The following is a 20,713-nucleotide window of genomic DNA, read 5'->3' on the forward strand; positions in this document are numbered from 1 at the left end:
ACGGTGTCGCTTTTACTACCTCTTGCTTACATACCTACCTACCTACCTAGGTTCTGGGATGCTTCTCGCTGAATGAGGAAATTAGCGGTTCTGTTTTCGGATCTTCCCAATTGGGAAGGCTCTGCTCATGCTGCGTGCCTAAACTTGTGTTCAACTTTGGGACTACCTATTGGGCTGGATTTCATCACGCATTCTGTGAACTGCCGGATGGTCCCATCAGCTCTGCCTTTAATCTTCGTTTTGAGTACTTATCATACAATTACCATACATCCAGAGGAGCTTCCCCGCAGTATCTACGAATATAGGTACGTACCTTAGTGACCGAATACGAGAGGAATCCAATCGGAGTTTGATGGGAAAGAAACTCCGCCAGTGACGTCATAAGATATGCAGCCTTGATTGGCAGTTGAAGGGGCAACAACTTTTTTGAAAGGGATCAAGTCCACGATGGCAGTGAAAGCGGTCCAAGAGGGGACGTGAGTTTGCAATGAGGACCAGCCCGCTCATAGACTGGGTAGGATGACCATGGCAAATCAGCGTGGACTTCGGTGCTAGAACACTGGGAAAAAGGCTTGACCAAAAGCTTGTTTTGCGACAAGCTTTGCACTAAGCCCACGCCCGCCGAAACGGGAGGGGGCAGAACTGAGCCTTGATTCGTCTTTTTGATTCATCTCCAGCTTGGTTTTTTCCGGCTCCCTTTGAATGGGCAGCTTTCGGGGCATACAGTGTTGCCAAGTTGGGTCGCACTGCGTCATTTACCCATTCGTATCCAGCTAGAGTCTCCTCACCCATCTACCGCGTTCGCTTCCTAAGCTCAAGACGGAGAACTCCCCTGGTCGCCTTAGCAGCCGCGTACATAACAAGAATGCTATCCGACTATGTTGCCTGGGACTCCATCCCGTCAGCGCTTGCTATCTGCAATACTGTGCTCTTGATCTGTCTCGCCATTACCCTTGAATATTACCATCGCCAGCCGTATCTGAAGAAGGTTCCCAAGAGCACGATGGTCTCTGAGAAGGTCTATAACCTCTGTCGGAGCGATCAATCCGTCTCGTCGGAGCTTGCCAAAAACCCCACACAAAGCGTCAGCCATGTGGTCAAACACTTGTACGGGGAGCGCGCTGTCAGCGTCGCTACGGAGAATCCTATGCCCAAAAAGCTCGAACCTACCGCCGAAGACCTGCAGCGCGCCTTTGAATGCGGGAAATGGGGCAATTCACGACCAAGTGAACTTTTCCTTCGAGTATGACACATACCATCCACTCCAATTAGCCTTCATACAGAAAGCTAAACTGTGAAAATAGATTTATCACGACGTTTTGTGTACTTTGGAGCATGATCATCTAGTTGGCACCGTGTCTCCGCCCTTGATGGGAAGCTCAGGCGTGCTTCCCTTAAGTATCATAGCACCTTTACCGGATATTTGTCGTCACATGTCCAACGTAATCGCCCGCGCCCGGAAAGAGGTGTATTTGGCGACCAATTACTGGCAAGCGTCAGCCTCGTCCAGGCTCATTACCAATGCCTTGCGTGAACTATCCAAAAGAGCTGGCGAGAGAGGGGAGAAGGTCGTAGTAAAGATCATCTATGACAGAGGAAATATTAAACAGGTAAGGAACTGGATTGAAAGGCACAATTCGTGTCACATTTCTGATTTGGCATAGGTAGTAGACAACCACCAAAAGGTGCCTCCGAGCGAATATACTGGGAAGGCTGTGCAATTACCGCATCCCGATGAGGTTCCCAACCTTGATTTGGAGGTTGTAAACTTTCATCGCCCCGTCTTCGGCACGTTTCACTCAAAGTACATGGTCGTAGATCGCCAGATTGCCATTCTTAGCAGCAATAATATCCAGGTTTGCTCTCCCTTTGTTTCTTCCCCAGAAAAGATGCGCAATGCTAAAACATCCAGGATAATGATAATCTCGAAATGATGGTGCATCTAGAAGGACCTATTGTCGACTCATTCTACGACGCCGCTCTCATCTCGTGGCACAATGCCTTCAAACCGCCGCTTCCAAGTCACAATACACCTGCGGCGATGGGTGGGCTGCCAACTTTCGACCAAACGTCGTTTCAGGAACTATTTGATCAGAACGGCCAAGTGAAGAGATTCGGCTTCGGTAGCAATTTCGGCGACTCCAATCTTGGCGGTGTTGAAGCAACTACGGTACCGGGAATGAGCGAGGCAGCTATGCCGTCGCGACAGGAGGATGTCTTGAATAGCGGCAACACTAACCTAGGCGCCATTTATCAGGAAGGCAAAAGTGAACGTCTAGCTGAGCATACGGATAAGGAACCTCATTATGACCCCGACATTGCTGCAGAAATCCGCCGATCTCAGTCCGTTCTTACTCCTCAGGCAGGAGAAAGCAAAATGGCCTGCGTGACTCGTCACCTGAGTAAGTAGTCAAAAAACTCTATGCTTATTTCTCAGAGCAAGACTGAGTTGCGTCAATCTAGATACCACAATCCAGCCAGACACCAAGGGCGATGCCCCAGAATGTTCGCCAGAGGAAGAAATGATTCCACTGATTCCGCATCCGGTGCACGAACCATTCCCAATGGCTATGGTGTGCCGGAAGCCATGGGGAGGTAAGCCATTCTCTGATGATTATTTTGCTGCTCGTTTCGTTTGCTCAAGCAATTCTGCAGCACCCAACCACTCCTCTGTGCACACCCCGCAGAATGAAGCGTGGCTTTCAGCGCTGCGAAACGCCAAAGAAAGCGTCTTCATTCAAACCCCCGATTTGAATGCCGAGCCACTTATTCCAGCCATCTTGGAAGCTGTTCGTCGCGGCGTGGAAGTCACGTACTATGTCTGCCTGGGTTACAATGACGCCGTATGTATCACGCCCCAAAGCAGGAAAATATCCTCGACGATGTTAACCATTTTGCAGGGAGAACTTTTACCTTTCCAAGGAGGCCACAATGAGATGATTGCGAACAAGTTGTACACGACTCTGACGGCCGAGGAAGGCAAGCGTCTTCACATCTTCAATTATGTCGCCAAGGATCAGACCCGGCCAATTCATAATAAGTTCAAAAAGCGCAGCTGCCATAGTAAGTTTTATAAACCAATGTTTGGGTACATGCGTGCTAATGTCTCTAGTCAAATTGATGGTTGTGGACAGACACATTGGAATCCAGGGAAATGGAAACCAGGATACGCAATCGTGGTTCCATTCGCAAGAGATCAACGTTATGATCGATTCTCGCACTGTATGCGAGGCGTGGTTAGAGGGGATCCGCCGAAATGAGAACACGCACTTGTACGGTGCAGTGGATCCCACCGACGGCGTTTGGAAAGATTCCAGCGGTCAGCAGGCTGAAGGGGCCATTGGGGTTGATCCTGGTCGGTTTGCATGGGCAAAGGGAATCGTTGGTGCAGTGCAAAGAGTCAGGGGAGCTGGCGGATTTTAAGTGGATTTAATTTTCTTTGGGCCTGTTTTAATAATCTACACAATATTTTCAATATCCAAATGGTTAACATAATTTTTTTTTTTTAAAAAAAAACAAAAACAAAAACAAAATAGCTTCATCCGAATTGTGCAAAATAATTTGAAAATCTAGAGGGAGAAAAAATAATATGGAAAAATAATGAAAAAAAAAAAAATAAAAAATAAAAATAATAATTTTCTGAAAGTAAAAAAAGGATACTTCATGCAAGAGCTCATTTCTCGACTCTATCTACATTAGTATACGTGAATTCTTTTTCGTTCAACCAGCCTTTCTATCGTGTTTACATGTTGACGTTTCAAGGGTTGGAACCATTCTGGCCAAGCTTTCCTGCCAATTTTAGACGGGTATTTTGGCGACGAGTCCTCCTCGTCCCCCTTTCTCGGGTTCGGCATGGCAGTGGAACTTCTGGCGCATCTTTCGCTTGATGGGCGGAATACGCCGCATGACCTCACCTACCCTTCCCACCTAACTAATCCATTCCTTGATTGCAGCTAAAGAGCGAGACACGACAACAGTCAAACCCTATAGACCTCACGCTACCTCCCATCAGCAAAAGGTGGAATTCTTTTGGTGAAAAGAGTTCTTACCTTTTGATAACTTCGGCATCTAAAATATTCCTCTCCTTTTCTTCTTCGCCGCCAAACCGCCGCTCTGGCTCCCTTCTCGCCTACTCAGTCTTTATTCGCTCGCTCCCGGAATACTTCGACTCTACTGCGATATATATTTCCCGTCGCACGCCAGCGCGCACGAGCAAGATTCTTTAATTTCAGACACGACACCCTCCCATACTACCGCCAGGTAGCCCATTCCCGCATCTACCAATTTCTTCTTCGCCGTCAAACTCGTCGACGAGAGAAACGAGCTGCGGGGAAAGGCGTTCTAGCACTTCTACGTAGGAGGGGCGGAAGGTTATTCAAGGGGTTTCGTTCCAAAGATGCTCCTCCTCCGCACCCCAAGATGACACAACCTGGTTCATATGCGGGAATTGACGGCAGGGGCTCATTACCCCCCGATGGCCGTGACAAGAACACTCGAAGGCGGAAACTGGCCGGCTATCTAAAGGCGGCCAATGAGCTTCGGCAATCCTACCAGCAAGCATACATTCAACGTTCAGGACGCGATAGAGGCTCTTTCTCTCACGACGACGATGCTGGAATACCGGGAGCTTTCCCGGAGGTGGATATTGTTCGACACGGCGATGAAGAGATGGTGCTCTTTCCAAGTTATGCCCGTCGACACGTTAAGAGTGAGCGGCGGCGACCCGAGTACGGAAGCATGCGCCAGCCGACAGGTGTAGAATCCGACCAAACTCAGATATCGGGAACAGGCGATGCACAATACTGGCATCGAGAATGGGAGAAGCACGAGGATGAAACGGCTGTCGTTGACGTGGATGTCAGGGGATGGATATACTCTCCTCATCGCGGGCCCATGACGAGGAAGAACAGGATACTGATTGGCTTGGCTCGGCAATTGAGCGGAGTTCCTGCGCCTTCGGGAAGAGCAAGTGCTCCAAGTAGTCGATCAACCAGCCCTGTAGGCGAGCGACGAGATCCCTTGATGGAGGCCGACCTAGTAACGAGAGCTGCGGAGACGATCCTGAAAAAGGGAGAGGGCGAGGCAGAAGTTGCAAAACGAGGAGGCTACAGCGAGACTCCGAGGACAGATGATTCGGCATCTGCTCGAACCAGCCGCAATCCCTCCCCCGTCCGACTCTCCCGCACAACGACCGGTACCTCGGCGGTCACTGAAAGCGACCCTCAGCCTGGCATTGTCAAAAGAGCGTCCTGGAACCAACCTTCTAACATGAATCCAGAGCAGCTCGCAATGGCCAATGCTCATTTGATGGCCCGACTTAAACCATTTTTGACGAATCCGCTCTCTGGCGCCCCCATCACTGTCTTCTTTTATGATGAGAACACTTCCAGGTCGCGAACCGTTATGACGGATGATTCGGGTCATTTTTCTGTACGCGCAGCTCTGGATTTTGTTCCAAAGAACGTTCGAGTATTGGCATCTGAGGACCTCTCAGCCATGACCGAAGTACGGATAACCGAACCCGTCGGAGTGAGTGTCATTAGTGACATTGATGACACTATCAAGCACTCTGGTGTCGCCAGCGGCGCAAGAGAAATGTTTCGAAATACATTCATCCGAGAACTCGACGAACTCTCAATCGATGGGGTGAAAGAGTGGTACAGCAAACTTGCCGAAATGGGTGTCAAGATGCATTATGTATCTAATTCGCCATGGCAGCTGTACCCTCTGTTGGTAAGCTATTTTGCAAAGGCCGGTCTACCGCCAGGTTCGTTCCACCTCAAGGCATATACTGGGATGCTCCAAGGGATATTCGAGCCAGTCGCCGAGAGAAAGAAGAGCGCGCTCGAGAAGATATTAAAGGATTTTCCTAAGAGGAAATTTATCCTTGTTGGTGATAGTGGAGAAGCAGACCTGGAGGTCTATACGGACGTGGCCCTGGCTCATCCTGGTCGAGTTTTGGGTGTGTTCATCCGTGATGTGACCACGCCTCAGAGGAAACACTTTTTCGACTCATCAGTCGGGCCCGTCGGTGGCGATTCTGGAGGCTCATCAAGTCATTCCAGAAGTACGAGTGACGGGCCAGTGAGCAGAGGCGACGCCTTGGAGATGCGACCAGCTTTGCCGCCCAGAACACCCAGACGCGGCTCAGAAGTGCGAACCTACACGAGCCCGCTTATTGATCTTGATGAAGAGGAGGATGACTATCCCCAACATATTGAGAATGTGTTACTGCCAGAAGAGCCTCCAGCTCGCCGACCTGCTTACGACCATGGCTTGGAGCAACTGAAGAACGCTTTCACGCCGATAAAACCCAAGCCGGCACCACCGCCTCGACCAACGAAACCGGCGGCTCTCCGTAGCAACTCGGAGGAAGCTATCGAACAAGCCAGACTACGCAATGCTGCATCTGAGAATAACAAAAAGGGTGTCCCGCCGCCGCCTCCGAAGCCGAGGCAATATTCTGGAGCTGCGCAGCCTGCATCAATCGGTCCTTCACAGACTATTTCGCGCAAACCAGCTCCTGATTCTTCAGCCAACAGCCACTCCACGCTCGAAGAACAGGGGTACGGCGCCGTTCTCCGACAGAAAGTTTCTTCCGCTTATAACGCTGACCCTTCAACGATGGTACACAGTGCCGAACCCACTCCTCCGCCGCCGCCGCCGCCGCGTCCGGCGACAAATGTCCGCTCGAGTACCGCATCCGCACCATATCATACATCTTCCAGCTCATCTCCTCCTGCTTATAGCAGCAGAGCAAAACCACCTCCACCGACGCCGCCGCCACGTCGCACACTCACTTCCTATCCCGCAGCAGCAGCACACTTTGCCACTAGCCGACTGGCAAGTGGATGGAACGCAAGTACAAGCTCCCTTCAAAATCTTTCTAGTGGACATGGCGCCGAGCCTCGCGGCTTCTCCTCCCGTTCCAATAGCTTTTCCGATCCAAATCTCCCCCACTTGGGTGGTGCTGGAGGAGGTAATGGCTCAGGAAACAACAGCCAAGAACAGTACCATCCCGTTAGCAAAAAGGTTGAACTATGGAATCGCCGGCTCGCTCGCGCTCAGAAGCTTTTGGAGCGCCAGGATGTCATTCTCCGCACGTGGCGTGAGGGCTCCGATGTTATGGATGATGCAATCAAGCTCGTTGAGCATGCTCAGAAATTTGCCGATCTGGAAGCGCGACGAGAGGCGAAAGCTGAAGCAAGGGCTCAAGCAGAGGCTGAAAAGAAGGCGTAGGTGCAATGTATACCCAAGGGTCATTGTATTATATAGTGTGTTTCAATCATGGGCTAGGCAGTCGTCATTTTCATGGCCATTTTATTGCTGTATCTTTCTGATTTCCATTTTCTTTCTGCATAGCCAGAATTCTTCATACATCTCATGGACCACTTTCAATTCCTCAATGAATTCATGTCGCTCGAATTTTATCACCCTTGGCTTTGCTACTGAAGGTCATGACTCTTCGTTCCTCTCCATCTAAATTACTGCTCACTCTCACCTACAATTGTCATGCCTCACCCAGCAGCAGCAAAAAAAAAAAAAACACCAGAGCGATTCAACCGCTTCAAACCATCGCTCCAGGCCAAACTCCAATGGGAATGCCCGTTCCGCTCTCATTCAATTCCATTCCACTCGATGCGTCTCAGTACATCTGTCCTCTCGCATAATTTAATAGTTGATCTTCCGAACCGGTGACAACTGTGGTAAGGGATTGTTTACCAAGACTTATCCACACATGTCGAACTCACGTAAATCACCAGATTGGCCCGGATCGTGGCGCGAAACTAACCTGTAGTCTCCCCCTTGCCCGGATTTGCCATCCCGCTCAGCGGTCCACTCTTCACCATGATGGTCAATACCTCATACAGCGCATCCGCCGCTGCCATGGTTGTATGTTCGGCATTCGTATCATACGCAGGTGCGACCTCGACGATGTCGGCCCCAATCAGATTGATCCCGTCCAAACCACGAAGGATTGTGCGCAGTTCGCGAGTCGACCAGCCTCCTGTTTCAGGTGTACCTGTAGCTGGTGCGACTACTTACTTTTGCATTAGCTCCCCTCTTGCAGTTCCTTTTTTGCTTGTGCTTCTCATAATAGTGCTATTTGCGCCATCAAAACGTTACAGTAACGGGACTTGGCTTACACGCTGGATCCAATGTGTCAATATCAATCGACCAATACACTGGCCGCTCCGATCCTACGCGGTCTCGGATTTTCTTGATGATTCCATCAATACCAATAATGTCAATCTCTCTAGCTTCAACAATTTCAAAGCCACAATAGCCGTCGTTTTCGTAGTCTGACGGACCGGAAATTGTCGTTCGAATCCCTGCATGGATATTCGTGTCGTTGGCTAGGAGCCCTTCCTGCGCCGCATGATAGAAATAAGTGCCGTGATTGATGCTGGCGATTTTGCTGGGTGCACCGCCAAAGACTTTTGGGCGCCAGGTGTCTCTATTTGTTGGTAGACGTTAACACATAGAGAAGATGGAATCTGCCTAATTGACAATGAGCACTTGTTGAATATTCTACATATGTATCTAGAGAGACTGGAAAGTGAGTCTGATACCTGCGTGCCGCCATCTCCAGGTAATGTATTATACCATATACCGCTCAGAGGCCCCGCAATCGGCTTCTGAGAAGGACCATCATGTGCAATGGCTGTGACCGCAAATAAAATAATACTAAATATATTAACAAGCATGATTCATGGGCCAGGTGTTTCAATGATTTTACTCTTCAAGTTGAATCATAAGAATTGACAGAGGATAAGCTGGCTTATTTACTTATTCTACCACTCAATGAGGGGTGCAGTACACAATGGTGACGCCATGCTATACTCCAGGTAGGGGAATAGTATACCTCGAAGGCAGTATCTCCGGAGACAATCCTTGACTGAGCTGGTAAGTGCCCCTTGGGAAGGTCTGGTACTTAAAATACTTGTTCAAGTGCTTCAACCCCGCCAGTACTTGTAAAGATCCATCGACCATTATATACATCCATTTAATTTAATACAGATCAGAATGTTAAAATATTGAAGCCTCTTTGTATCCGGATAATTGATCGTAAATGGCGGGGAAGTTGATTTCCATTCCCCACGGATAGCGATAAGAGCGATAAGGGATAGCCAAACAATCACATTTCCAAATTCTGACTAGCGCCCAATGAGCATCCTGCTCGAAGCTTCAGAGCTTCAACATCGCCGCCTTTCCCTTTTGGAATTGTTTCATCCACACTGGTCAACGGCCAAGATGTTACGTCCGGTCATAATTGACCCTGTTAACCTTTCCTATCCGCTTGGGAATACCCCTGCAGTATGCCTGACTCAGGATCTCCCGCCCGGAACTTCAGCGGACGTGCTCTTGCTGGGTTGCGGAGACGCTCGAAACGTTCTCTTCACCATATACAGCGAACTTAAATCTGGTCTGTTAGCCATTACCACTGCTGGGAATTGATTCGAAGCTGACAACTGGAAGCGAAGAAGTTTACTTTCGCTTGCTGTGACATCCAAGCGACTACCATTGGTATGAAGAAACTCTTAAGAACCTCTCCTTCATGTTCTCTCTGTGCTGACCGAATGATGAGCTCGAAATATCTTATTGTATACGCTTATTCTGGAATACGCCGAAGAAACGAATATTGAAACCATTTGGAAGATCTACTATGACCTCTTCCTCGAAGACGAATCGAGTCGCCTTCTTGAGACGCACGTTCAAATACTCTTGTCTCTCTCTGAGTCACTCGGCAGTTGGAAGAACGGCAAATATGGCAATTTCATTCACTTTTACGATGAAACTACATTCAAACAAATAAAAGCTATTTGGGGTTCTTATGCAGTTGGCAGGTTGGACGCGGATCAGAAAAGGTCATATGAAAGAGCCTACCGGGCTGGGATTCGACGAGCGCAAGACAAAAGGAAACAAGTCATTGGGGATTCAGATCCAATGCCCCTTCTTCGATCGGTCTTTCCGATTTTCACACCGGATGCTGCTAGGGCAATTGCTCCTCTGTACGAACAGTACTGGAGAAATGGTACCACAGCAGGATATACTTCGGATGATCTCGTTCCAAATCCTACATTCGCCCCTGCGGTTCTTGAGCCTCTCACCCTTCATTACGGGACGCACCCGCTTGCAGGATTCCATCTGGCGACGGCATCTGCGCCCCTGGCACCGGGTTCGCCCCTACGCTCTAGTGAACCCCATAACTCGACCATGTCAAAGGCCACCTTAGCAGCCCAAGAGGAGTTCAGAGAGTGGGCCAATTCATTTCGGCTCAGCGTCCGTCAGAATATGGCAAATCTTTATTTTGTGGCATCTGATGCAATTTCATTCTGTCACACACTTCAGAATATGACCAAAAATGGCGGAAACAACATATCAGCCAACTGGTATCGAGATTCGTGGCATGTGGATCCATTGATCTTGAATGGCGGGAATGGTCGCCAAGAAAGAGGCCCCATAGTATTTGATGTAATTGATACCTCCAATCTCTCTGATCACATTGGGCCTCTCAATGTCTTGCTATCGGCGGCCCCCTTGCTCAAGCGTCGTTCGACATCAACGTTGTATACCGAACTCTTGGTCAGAAAGGACGCAGATTTTCAGAAGTTGATCGAGAACCTCCTTTGTGGCGACTGTGCGGCCATGTCTGTCTTACTAGGTCTTTTCCCGGTGGAGTATTGGACCAACGCATCGTTGGCCTCAACCTTTCCTGACACCGTACTCCAGATGCTTTCAAACCCCAACAATTCTGGAAACAGCCAAGGACAGATGCGTAATCGCATTGCATGGAAGAGATCTGTGTTTTCGACGGCATTACTGTCAACATTACACGCTTACAAGGTTGGATTTGATGAATCTTTGCTAGCTGACGTTATTTTCAACGTCGCATCTGAGATGTTTAAGCACGAGGATATTCATGAGAGCCTTACTTTGACTTCCGAGGGTCTTCGAAATATTACGTTCCCATGCTATACCCGAGCAAGCGTTGCTGCCTTGTTAGGTATCGTGAAGAGTCGGGCATCGGTTGACTGGACAACATTTATGTCTCGCTTTATTGAGCGCCTGAATAGCAAAAACTCGCGACTTGGGAATCATTGCTTGAATGAAGTGCTGGTATCCTTGTATCTTTGCGGGATACCCACTGCCGAAATACTTAAGCCACCTTTCGACAATATGGAGCGGTCGCACTCTTCTCGGGGAATTTCCAATTGGAAAGATGTACCGCCTGTCGTTGCAATGACTGTTCGGATTCCACGAGCGAAGGTAAATGCTCTAAGGGATGCTGCAGAGAAAACACTCATTGCACCTGCGCTCATAGTCAGCGTTCAATCCAGCGGCAGATCTTCGACTGAATTCCAGCAGGATCTTTTTCAAAGCATCCAATTATCATTTGGAGAACCTGCACTAAGTGGCACAAGGGAGGAGGACAATTTTTCATTGAGGTTCTCCGAAGATCCAAACGGTATTTCAGGAAATTCCGACATGTTTGTATCATTCTATATCGCAACTTCACAAATATTGCACGGTCCTGAAACCAAAACAGTTGCACTTAGGGTCATGAACACAATGATTTATGCTTTCAAGTACGCTCAGTTCTTTGGTCCGGATTTGAAAGTTTTTGAGACGGATCTTGAAAGTCAGGACAATATTTACATCTCGAAATTCCTCCCTAACCAATCCGGATATCCGTCGGTGTCCGCTTCTGCGGACAGCTTGACTCAATCTTTCTCCGCTAATTACGACCGAATGAGTTTGACAGCAGATTTGCAACGAGGCCATATAAAGACTCTAACTGGTCGTGTCACCATTGTCATGCCAATTATCAAATCACTATTGACCAACCGTGGGTTGGTCGCTTCTACACAGCAAAGTGCCTGCGCAATCAGAATTACAATTGGTCAGGGGATTGATATCGGAACTTACACTCTGCAATTCCCGACCCCGGTACGACTTTCTCTGGGCAAAACAAGAGTAGCAAGAAAGTCTGGATATGTCGAGGTTGAAGTGCCTCTTGTCCACCCTACGGAAATTGACAGATTCCCCGACTTTATGTTTCCTACTGATGTCGAAGCTGGTCAACCGATTATCTGGAATGCTCCATGGCTAAATCTCGACCGCTCTCCCATTTTGGATGGTTCATTTATCAAGGAGCTGAGTTGGATTAATACAATCACTTCGCAAATGTTTTCGTCTAGTGAACGTTCGCTGAGAGAAAAGTCCATGACCGAGGAGGACACCACCCGGAACGACGTCAGAGTGGACTTCAAGGACTCCATCTTCTCGATGTTTATGCATTTCACTGGTCTACAGGGTCATCCTGCTCGGATATTCGGAATCAATCTTCCATTGCATGGATCGGGGATAAATATGCTCATCTTTGTTTCAGGGATTCGCATTGACCTTTCCAACCAGAATGTTATTCTCGACTCTGCGCTTCTTCCCTTGACCATAGATCTCGTACGCAAGATCGCTCCGACTCTGGGGTCTCTCCAGGACAAGGGGCTTTGCTCGATTACGGTGGACGAGCGGGAACTGCAGCTGTGGAAGACGATTCTTCCGGTCTTTATTGAAAGGTGTAGGACACACAGGCATCGTCCTTCTTGTGAGTACGGCGTCAGCGAGCAAATTCCAATTTCTGTCGAGCCGTCGAAGCCGTTTGTCTGCGGTTGTGGCCGTGGAGAGTTCCCGGCAAACTTTATTGACGGGCTTCCTGAGTGGCACGTCCTATCGCGGTACTGCGTTCGGGCTGCAATATCTCCAGTATTCTCTGTGCCGTATGTTGACAAGCCCTTTGATGTGAGTGCGTATGCACCATCGGTGATGTCACCAGAGCGATGCAACAAGTGTGGTCAGACTAATTCGATGCGGGGCGGAAGTTTACTCCGATGCAGTCGATGCAGGCTCGTCAGATACTGTTCGGATGAATGTCAAAAGGCCGACTGGAAGAAGCATAAGAGCGTGTGTAATGCCTGTTGAGTTGAGAGGAGAGTTTAACTCGTTTCCATCATATGGGTTCCAAATTTAAAGTGAGATATGACGTGTTCTGGCGTATATATGGTGGGCACATTGGCGATTTAGTAGAGATGAGCACGGATATTATTAGAATGTCGAAGGCATCATTTGCTAAAAAAAAAACTTACATATGTCTCCCTTGCTGAAGGGATAATCATGACTGTCAAGTTAAAGTGAAGTAAAGATGAATACTAGCATGAGATCCACCCGATCGGACGATGTTCTCCAATGCACTGCGAGCTAATATCACACATTCCTGAACACGTGTTTTCCTTTTGCGAGATGCTTTTGGAAGAGGGGGAAACGAAGAACGACCACATAGTACGGAGTTCGTTCTAATTATATTCGGACAATCTACTGAGTTCTCTGATACGTCGCAGATGCAGAAGCACTGACCAATAGTTTCTTGTTTGGTCCACTGTACTCCGTTCTCGTACAGTCTTCTCCCTGTCTTGTTTGCTCCGGACGGAGATAAAGTGTACGCCCTTCGTACGTATCATACTGATTGTTATAGCACAGCCTTCATCTAACGCGGCAATTAGAGGCCAAATGTGACAAGCATCACTTCCCATCTCCACATCGGCTGTCTTGGCAGGAGGTTGTTCTCGGTTATATCAACCAATCCGAATACTCTGCAGCTCATGGGAGTCCCTGAACTCCGGAAATGCCCCTTTTGAAGCCTCCATGGCCGCTGCCTAGCGACGACTAATAGCCACGCCGCCGGCATCATTAATGTTACCGCCTAAATGATTCTACACTACTCGAGGCTTCGGAGGTTACTAGAACCATTCTTTGCGGGTCACGGTCCACCATCTGTCCGAATTGAATTGGACCCTTTTTTACCTCATGTGCAAATTACAGTGCAGTATTTGTGCAGTCAGTCGGCTACAGCGATAGTTCAAGGCCAGTGAAGCATAACGGCTTTTTCTGGTCACCGTTAGGCGCACTCTTCTTCAAGTTGCCGTCGCCATTAAGAGACTGAACGGGCCGCTTCCGACACCATCTGCTCGTGTTCTTTCTTTTTCTCCGTACAAAGTCATCTGCTTATGATTCGGGAAAACGACATGGATCTTGCCAGATACTCTAGATATCCCAACTCACCAGCACTGCCATTGCAAGGATCGAGTGGGGATGGACCCAGCAGTGGGGTTCGCTCTGTTCAGGGTCTCTCTTGCTCTCTTTCTCGAATCCACTGCCCCCTGACGGTGGAGAGCCTTTGAGGATATGCATCCTAGATCCGCTGTGGTGGAGCAAATTCTCCCCTTGATTGTTACGGCTGCGACCGGGGGCTTTGACGGGCGAAGTCCAGTAAAGATGGAGAGGTTTATACTTTATCGAAGTTGTCTCTGCATTCGAACCAACATTCGTTCAACCCTCTGCCTATTGTTTTACATGCGCAATGTGGCGTCAGGCCCACTCCTATGAGCTATTGCCCACCTCGAATGAAGGACTGAAAGACCCATTTGAGAAAAACGAGTCTCATTTCTATACTGCTGCGCTCAGGAAGACTTGGTGCCTTTGCAGAGACACATGCTGCGCTTTAGTGTCCGGCTCAAGTGCGGGTCGTAAACTGGGGAAAGTCGTGCTCATCTTTATACCTGTTGTTGTTCTCGCGCTGGTCGTCCTCACTGCTTTGTTCAACCCCTCTTATGTCCATCGGCCGCCTCACTACGTTGGCGCCAATCCGCACAATGAAAAGGTCTTCATAGCTGCCAATATCGTTGATGCTGGCCTGATACGAGGCGCTTGGGGAGAAGCTCTCCTACACCTGATCGAGCAGCTTGGCCCTGAGAACACGTACCTCAGCATCTACGAAAATGATAGCGGCTCAGATACCAGGGAAGCTCTCTCAGAACTACGACAGAAAGTCAAATGTAAGATGACATACGGCCTTGGCATCTGCACACAATAATATCAAACCCGGAGATTGATACCCTTTGAAGGTATAGACAGCTGATTCTTTTCTCTCTACCATCAAAAGGCAGATCAACAATTACTTCGGAGCATCTTCCCTTTGAAAACATCCCAAAAGTCGAACTCCCTTCAGGAGAGAAACGCACAAAGCGAATCGAATATTTAGCAACTGTACGAAATCGAGCAATTCAACCCCTTGAAAGGGTTGGGAAATACACTACGTTTGATAAGATTTTGTTTCTCAACGATGTTGTCTTCTCCCCAAGGGACGCAGCGGATCTTCTATTTTCCACCAATGCAGACTCGGATGGGCGTGCCCAATACACAGCTGCATGTGCGCTAGATTTTATAAACCCTTTCAAATTCTATGACACTTTTGCTAGTCGAGATTTTGAGGGATTCAGCATGGGTGTGCCATTCTACCCCTGGTTTGCACCTGGCAAGAGTCGGGATCAAGTTCTGGACGGCACAGATGCGGTCCAGGTACAAAGCTGCTGGGGAGGAATGGTTGCGTTTGACGCAAAGTGGTTTCAGCCGCCAAAGTCGTCCGGACTGCCTAACGGCCTAGGTAGTGTCTCTTTTGGCCTTTGATAGGTTGTTTTACAAGTACTAATTGTCTTTAGATTTTCAATCATCTCCCGGACATGCTATTTATCCCAATGCAGAGCCGCCTCTCCGATTCCGCGCCGAAAAGGAATTGTACTGGGAGAGTTCAGAGTGCTGCCTTATCCACGCAGATATCCAAGCTGCTGCCACAAACGCTGGCAATTTCAAGGGAATCTACATGAATCCTTTTATTCGCGTCGCTTATGACGCGCATACGCACAAATTGCTGGAGACAACACGGCGATTTGAAAAGCTGTATTCCGGCATTCATCGTCTGATTACGAGTATGGCTGGCTTACCGAAATGGAATCCTCGCCGTGCTGAAATGCCTGGCGAAACCGTCAATCATACCACATGGAGCCCTTCATATCATCGATTTGAGGATATTGAGCAAGTGGCAGCGCCAGGCGGGTTCTGCGGAATGCCTGCTCTTCAAGTGCTTAAAAAGCAGCACAAGCCTGGTGAGAAGATGTGGGAGAGATTACCAATACCGTCGCGGTAATGCTAAATGTTGTTTTTCAGTACTTATACCACATCTGGATTTTGTAAACCTTGAGATTTTAATGATGAACCATGATATTCCGATCAAAAAGCAAATTTTGTCTAATTGGATGCTCGTCTGCTTTTCTTAATTATGAACTTAATGAACCTCTTATAAGTCTGAGCATTGAGACGTCCGACTTTATAAACATTTTATTTCTAAAATCGAATCTATAGCGGCATCGTTTATGTTGGTACGGTTTTACCGCTGACCGCTCAAGCATGCGACCCAAGAATTGGGTTAGTAAGCATCACTTCATGAGTCGCGACCGCGAGATGTCCTAGGACAACCTGATCTAACCGTCCATCATCATCCAGGTCTGTGACCAAGGGCATTCAAATAACGAATTATATGGAAAGTATGGAAAGATATTTTCCCAAGCTCGATCATCGTGAATGGAACAACGTGTATTGGCAGCGATCGCGCAATAATCCATAGATTGACGTGCCGCTGCTCATTGGGTATATTAGTCGAACTCCTAGATATTTGGCGAACTAAAGTTGAACAACATCAAGTAACAAAAGAATAACGGAATCGTAAATGGCCTGTCTAACCCGTCCGTCTATATCGTCTAACTGATGAAATTGCGCTCAAGCTTTTGCATCTCCGTTGACATCAATGCTAATAGACTCGATAGACTGTTCTGCTGGGAATTGAGTCTGGGCATCAAAGTCCTCGCTCTCCGGTTTGACATCGGTTACCTTCCACGCGGACCATGTGGTGGTGGGAACACTGGCCCAGAAGACCACAGCACTGACAGTCAGATTTGTCATCAAGGACGCGCTCTTGCTTGCACCAACTCCATATGAAAAGGTGCTTCCAAGCGATTCTCCTGCCCGCAGGAGAGATGTGGACAGCGCGAGGGTAGCAATGTCGGCATCTAATGTTCCAAGGACCCAGTACATCCAGACATTGATCGCCTCGAACCCAATGCTATTTTGATTGAATCAGTTAATTGTTCATGAACGGTCACGAGCTAGAGGATTCCTACCGGTACAAAATATAGACACCAACAGCTTTGCCGAAGCCGGGCGAGTCAATGTCGAGCGATGCGTTTTCCTCCTGCAATTTCTTTTGCATTACGAAATTGTATATCCACGTCGCGGTGTAGGCGACAAAAATAAAGATCCAACTGATCCTTGCCACGAGCGAGCGACGGAGGACTTTGGTGTCAAGCAGCCATCCCAGCAAAAAGTCTGTAAGTGTCGAGACGATCGAGGCAATGAAGCCAGCCAAGGATCTGCCACGTACGGAAAAGTACGCCACCAGGTAGATGCCTTGATATGTCTGGCCCCACTGAGCGGCGATAAAGATGGGAACGAGAAGAAGAATCTCCTTGCGCTTGCATACACGCCAGAAATCTTTAAAGCCCTTTTTAATAGGAGTCTTATTTGTGCCAAATCCAGGCTTGGTACCATCAGTCCGAATGACCTTGTGCGGCTCTGCAATGGTCAATGAAAGTGGAAGGCCCAGGCATTCCAGCGCGACAAGAACAAGGTAGGTGTTTGGACTAATGCTTCCTTTCTGGTCGGCATGAATGTTGAGGGCGAGCTGGATGGACGTGGCTATGATCTGGCCAATCTTGTTCAGCGCAAGCCAGATCGAAACTAATATTGGTTAGTATGATCAGGCAGGAGAGTCGCTCCTGGGAACTTACTATAAAAGCCTCGATTTTTAAGTTCGGGATAGCCAACCGCGATGGCGGCTTCTGAGACCCATAATGCAGCGGCCTGAAGAAAATATCAGCGACGCTTGATGTACCAAGGTGATCGACAGTCTAATGCATACCGAGAAACCACAAGTTGCTGCGCCAAAAAGTAGGAACCACTCCGTTCCGTACACGCTGTTACAGTACAGCGCGGCAGAATACGGCACGTATCCTATTGTTCCAAAGACAAGCACCCATTTGATATTCAGCCTGTTACCAAGGACTGCCGATATTGGCGCGAAAAACACCATAATCGCAAAAGTAATGACATTGGCAGCGTTCACAAAAAATGGCGAAGCCTCGCCTCCCGCGCCGAGATCTAGGGAATATCTTGTCAGCTATGCCCTCCTCAACTAGGAATTCGTGAGATGCAACTGAGGAGCCACATACTGTTCAAGGCAGTCCATATTCCAGGTTGCGTGAAACTGATCAGGCCGAGGACAATTGCCTGGTACAACGTCCCTCTATAGAATCGATGAAGCGTGCTGGTGAAACCCCTATCCTTCCATGATGTCGAGCCCTCCAGCGCACTCTGCGAACCCATTTTCTTCTCTCAGCCGAAAGGACCTGAGAAACTTCACCCTATCGAGTAGAAAAGAACAGGGAATGTGAATTCGACCGATATTTCCTATCAATATTTCAAACGACCAGCATCCATATTCTGTGGTTGTTGCATTCCGACTTTATATGCTCATATGCTGGCAAATCGCGATTATTCCATAGTAACGATCTAATATTTCTTATCGGAATAATTCCATTGCCTCTTCTCACTACCGGTTTTGAATGGATGAAATTGGTGTAACTCTACCCCTCAGAGTGTGGGGCGATGTCGTGATTGCAGGCCTTGGTTTCGTAAAGCAGTTCTTCGACATGGGACATTTCCCATGTTCCAGAATTCCATGCAGGCTTAGTAGACCTGCCAGGCCTATTGAATTATGCTCATTGGGCCTTTGATATGGGCAATTGACTTAGTTCGTGTCGATCACCAAGCACGTTATGGTTTCAGGCACGCGGCACTGTTAGCACAACATCCAGAACTCTGATTATGCAAGACGCGGTACTGATAAGAAGAAGAAACAGGTCTATTAAGCTTATCTTCTTGGTTATCTGCCTAATTGCTTGGTCTTTTTGTACGCATTTAGTTGGGTTCTCGACCATGACATACGTGGTGATAGGCCGTTCGCTGCATGCCATCAGGGTTAGTTCATCCGTCATGGAATTTGGGTCCCGAGCTGATCATTCAAGAAATACAATAGAGAGAGAATTTTCCCGTTCCCACAGAGTTTGGGTGGAGAGTGAGCAGATGGCATACTCGGGATCATAGATTAAAAAATTGCTAGTAAGAATATTTATTATTTAACGTCAATGTCAGAGATAGAAGATTTATCGATTGCATGATCGGGTATTAAACAGATTTGACGACAAGAAATATTAGTTTATATATATAAAAAAAAAGGAGAACAGACAACGGAACGTAGGAGCTTCTACCATGAAATCCTACCCAAGTATCACGAGAGGACTAAATGATGCACATTGGCACAATGGAATAATGCTTACCACTATACCGAGAAGGCATAGCCGAGTTGTGGTTGCACCATGGGGTAACCATTTAGCCTAACGGGCAGTTGGCCCGTGCAGGTGTCAGTTGTCCAATTTACCCCCCATCATAACCGGAAGCTTTCTCTAAGAGTTATCATTTCTTGCAGGCAGAAGAGGCATTTTATACCTAGTGGTCCCGATCGAACTATAATTTTCCAAATAAAAATGCATATATGGCTAATTTTACCATTCTAGCTAGTCGTGTCATATCTATCCCGCCTCTCCTCATTTCTAACAAGCCCCAGCTTCCACTAGGGTCCTGGAACTCGGTCACCAAGCCCAGCAAGGTCTCCTGTCGCACTTCCCGAGTTTAGATCGACCGTCGAACTTCCAGCTCCTATTCCCACCGAAGTGAGAATTGTATCAGCTACGAGCATACTCAAAGGTGATGTATCCTACTACAGAGTCGTCAAAGTGGAGGCCTGTTTTATAGGCAAGCACGGCTGAGGTGTGCACCGTATTTGACCGCCTTCGACTCTTGCCCTGGCCCGGTCTTAGTGGTAGCGCGAGGTGGAGCATATCCCTCGTCATCTCGGTCTTTGCACATTCTGATCTTCAGCGGAAGGATATTGTGGTTCGCCGACGAGAAACTTCACCCAGGTCAACGTTGAGGTCTAGTACCCTCGATGCCGTCCTGGTTGATTGTATGGATGTTGGCTGGCAGCCGACATATTGGGGTTATGGGATGGAATGGCGACTGGCCGAAATACCTCCATATCATATAGGACGCGTGGCCGAATGGAGCAGTCATGCTACCCATGGTCTATCAGGATCTGTATCTCCAGGCATGACAAATGTTCTATTTAGGGTTGGTCTCTGTGCGGAGGAGTCCGCATTCTAGCATGGCGGGTATTGCCTGTTGCTCCGTCCATTCGGTGCACTTTCTATAAGGCGGACGCGTCTCGTTTGGGCCATATAATGTGCCGTCCGGTCTGCATTGCTCGTAGATCATTGTCTTTGGGTTGAACCATCTTTGGCGCGGAGGAGGAGGTAGTGATCGCAGTAGGTTGTCGAGAGCGGTAAGATGCTCTGTTGCGGCGATCCAACCCAGAAAAAGCTTCTGATGATAAGTTTCCGACTTATCTGGAGCCGACCCGTGGTTGCTCTGGTAGACCATTCCCGATGTCGATACGATATCGCCAGTGACCTCGTGGGTCCAGCCGCCACCATCTGCGTCAGTCTCGACAAAGACCACCGTGTGATATCTTGTTTCAACAAAGGCAGGATCTTGAAATCCTAGCCTGTATTGCACTTTGTAAACTTTGTAACTTTGCAAAGACATTATGAAGAAGAAGCCGATAATCCAAAGCATATAATAGTCAGTC

General features: G+C 48.2%; 8 protein-coding genes across 8 annotated transcripts; 5 read left to right on the plus strand and 3 right to left on the minus strand.

Annotated features, from left to right (window-relative positions):
• The first annotated feature begins 619 nt into the window (after positions 1–619).
• Positions 620–3,564, plus strand: L228DRAFT_285946 (phospholipase D/nuclease). The gene is made up of 8 exons (XM_018336397.1): positions 620–1,243; positions 1,305–1,610; positions 1,665–1,856; positions 1,913–2,402; positions 2,464–2,595; positions 2,656–2,843; positions 2,901–3,063; positions 3,113–3,564. The coding sequence occupies exons 1-8, from the start codon at positions 866–868 to the stop codon at positions 3,421–3,423; spliced, it is 2,160 nt and encodes a 719-aa protein (XP_018185098.1). The 5' UTR covers positions 620–865; the 3' UTR covers positions 3,424–3,564.
• Positions 3,565–3,955: 391 nt separating this feature from the next.
• Positions 3,956–7,457, plus strand: L228DRAFT_251163 (hypothetical protein). The gene has a single exon (XM_018333495.1). The coding sequence runs from the start codon at positions 4,420–4,422 to the stop codon at positions 7,237–7,239; it is 2,820 nt and encodes a 939-aa protein (XP_018185099.1). The 5' UTR covers positions 3,956–4,419; the 3' UTR covers positions 7,240–7,457.
• On the plus strand, positions 7,349–7,728 carry L228DRAFT_45804 (hypothetical protein). The gene has a single exon (XM_018336614.1). The coding sequence runs from the start codon at positions 7,458–7,460 to the stop codon at positions 7,668–7,670; it is 213 nt and encodes a 70-aa protein (XP_018185100.1). The 5' UTR covers positions 7,349–7,457; the 3' UTR covers positions 7,671–7,728.
• A 59-nt stretch (positions 7,729–7,787) lies between these two features.
• On the minus strand, positions 7,788–8,587 carry L228DRAFT_271339 (Arginase/deacetylase; the record flags this gene model as incomplete). Its single annotated transcript, XM_018335521.1, has 3 exons — positions 7,788–8,038; positions 8,148–8,458; positions 8,574–8,587. 3 exons carry the CDS (start codon positions 8,585–8,587, stop codon positions 7,788–7,790), a joined length of 576 nt encoding a protein of 191 aa, XP_018185101.1.
• Positions 8,588–9,255: 668 nt separating this feature from the next.
• On the plus strand, positions 9,256–13,173 carry L228DRAFT_224753 (hypothetical protein; the record flags this gene model as incomplete). Its single annotated transcript, XM_018330354.1, has 3 exons — positions 9,256–9,427; positions 9,481–9,528; positions 9,590–13,173. 3 exons carry the CDS (start codon positions 9,256–9,258, stop codon positions 12,982–12,984), a joined length of 3,615 nt encoding a protein of 1,204 aa, XP_018185102.1. The 3' UTR covers positions 12,985–13,173.
• A 1,157-nt stretch (positions 13,174–14,330) lies between these two features.
• L228DRAFT_45833 (glycosyltransferase family 69 protein) lies at positions 14,331–16,202 on the plus strand. Its single transcript, XM_018336616.1, has 3 exons — positions 14,331–14,894; positions 15,002–15,502; positions 15,558–16,202. The coding sequence occupies exons 1-3, from the start codon at positions 14,420–14,422 to the stop codon at positions 16,040–16,042; spliced, it is 1,461 nt and encodes a 486-aa protein (XP_018185103.1). The 5' UTR covers positions 14,331–14,419; the 3' UTR covers positions 16,043–16,202.
• Position 16,203: 1 nt separating this feature from the next.
• On the minus strand, positions 16,204–18,452 carry L228DRAFT_45824 (MFS general substrate transporter). The gene is made up of 5 exons (XM_018336615.1): positions 18,180–18,452; positions 17,870–18,108; positions 17,739–17,811; positions 17,073–17,688; positions 16,204–17,014 (listed from the first exon to the last, which is right to left on the minus strand). Exons 1-5 carry the CDS (start codon positions 18,331–18,333, stop codon positions 16,672–16,674), a joined length of 1,425 nt encoding a protein of 474 aa, XP_018185104.1. The 5' UTR covers positions 18,334–18,452; the 3' UTR covers positions 16,204–16,671.
• Positions 18,453–20,187: 1,735 nt separating this feature from the next.
• L228DRAFT_241763 (hypothetical protein) lies at positions 20,188–20,670 on the minus strand (the record flags this gene model as incomplete). The annotated part of the gene is made up of 1 exon (XM_018331354.1): positions 20,188–20,670. The coding sequence occupies one exon, from the start codon at positions 20,668–20,670 to the stop codon at positions 20,188–20,190; it is 483 nt and encodes a 160-aa protein (XP_018185105.1).
• Positions 20,671–20,713: the final 43 nt, after the last annotated feature.

This window comes from Xylona heveae (assembly GCF_001619985.1).
Source record: "Xylona heveae TC161 unplaced genomic scaffold L228scaffold_13, whole genome shotgun sequence".
NCBI classification, from domain to species: domain Eukaryota; kingdom Fungi; phylum Ascomycota; class Xylonomycetes; order Xylonales; family Xylonaceae; genus Xylona; species Xylona heveae.

Bases quoted from the DNA above. Each gene is read 5' to 3' on its own strand.
- L228DRAFT_285946 (XM_018336397.1), top strand. From the start codon at position 866: ATGCTATCCGACTATGTTGCCTGGGACTCCATCCCGTCAGCGCTTGCT. The intron at 1,611-1,664 runs GTAAGGAACTGG...GATTTGGCATAG, and splicing joins ACAGAGGAAATATTAAACAG to GTAGTAGACAACCACCAAAA. The intron at 3,064-3,112 runs GTAAGTTTTATA...TAATGTCTCTAG, and splicing joins CAAAAAGCGCAGCTGCCATA to TCAAATTGATGGTTGTGGAC.
- L228DRAFT_251163 (XM_018333495.1), top strand. From the start codon at position 4,420: ATGACACAACCTGGTTCATATGCGGGAATTGACGGCAGGGGCTCATTA.
- L228DRAFT_45804 (XM_018336614.1), top strand. From the start codon at position 7,458: ATGACTCTTCGTTCCTCTCCATCTAAATTACTGCTCACTCTCACCTAC.
- L228DRAFT_45833 (XM_018336616.1), top strand. From the start codon at position 14,420: ATGTGGCGTCAGGCCCACTCCTATGAGCTATTGCCCACCTCGAATGAA. The intron at 14,895-15,001 runs GTAAGATGACAT...TACCATCAAAAG, and splicing joins ACTACGACAGAAAGTCAAAT to GCAGATCAACAATTACTTCG. The intron at 15,503-15,557 runs GTAGTGTCTCTT...AATTGTCTTTAG, and splicing joins CGGACTGCCTAACGGCCTAG to ATTTTCAATCATCTCCCGGA.
- L228DRAFT_45824 (XM_018336615.1), bottom strand. From the start codon at position 18,333: ATGGGTTCGCAGAGTGCGCTGGAGGGCTCGACATCATGGAAGGATAGG. The intron at 18,109-18,179 runs GTATGTGGCTCC...GATATTCCCTAG, and splicing joins AATATGGACTGCCTTGAACA to ATCTCGGCGCGGGAGGCGAG. The intron at 17,015-17,072 runs GTAGGAATCCTC...CAATCAAAATAG, and splicing joins GGTGTCTATATTTTGTACCG to CATTGGGTTCGAGGCGATCA.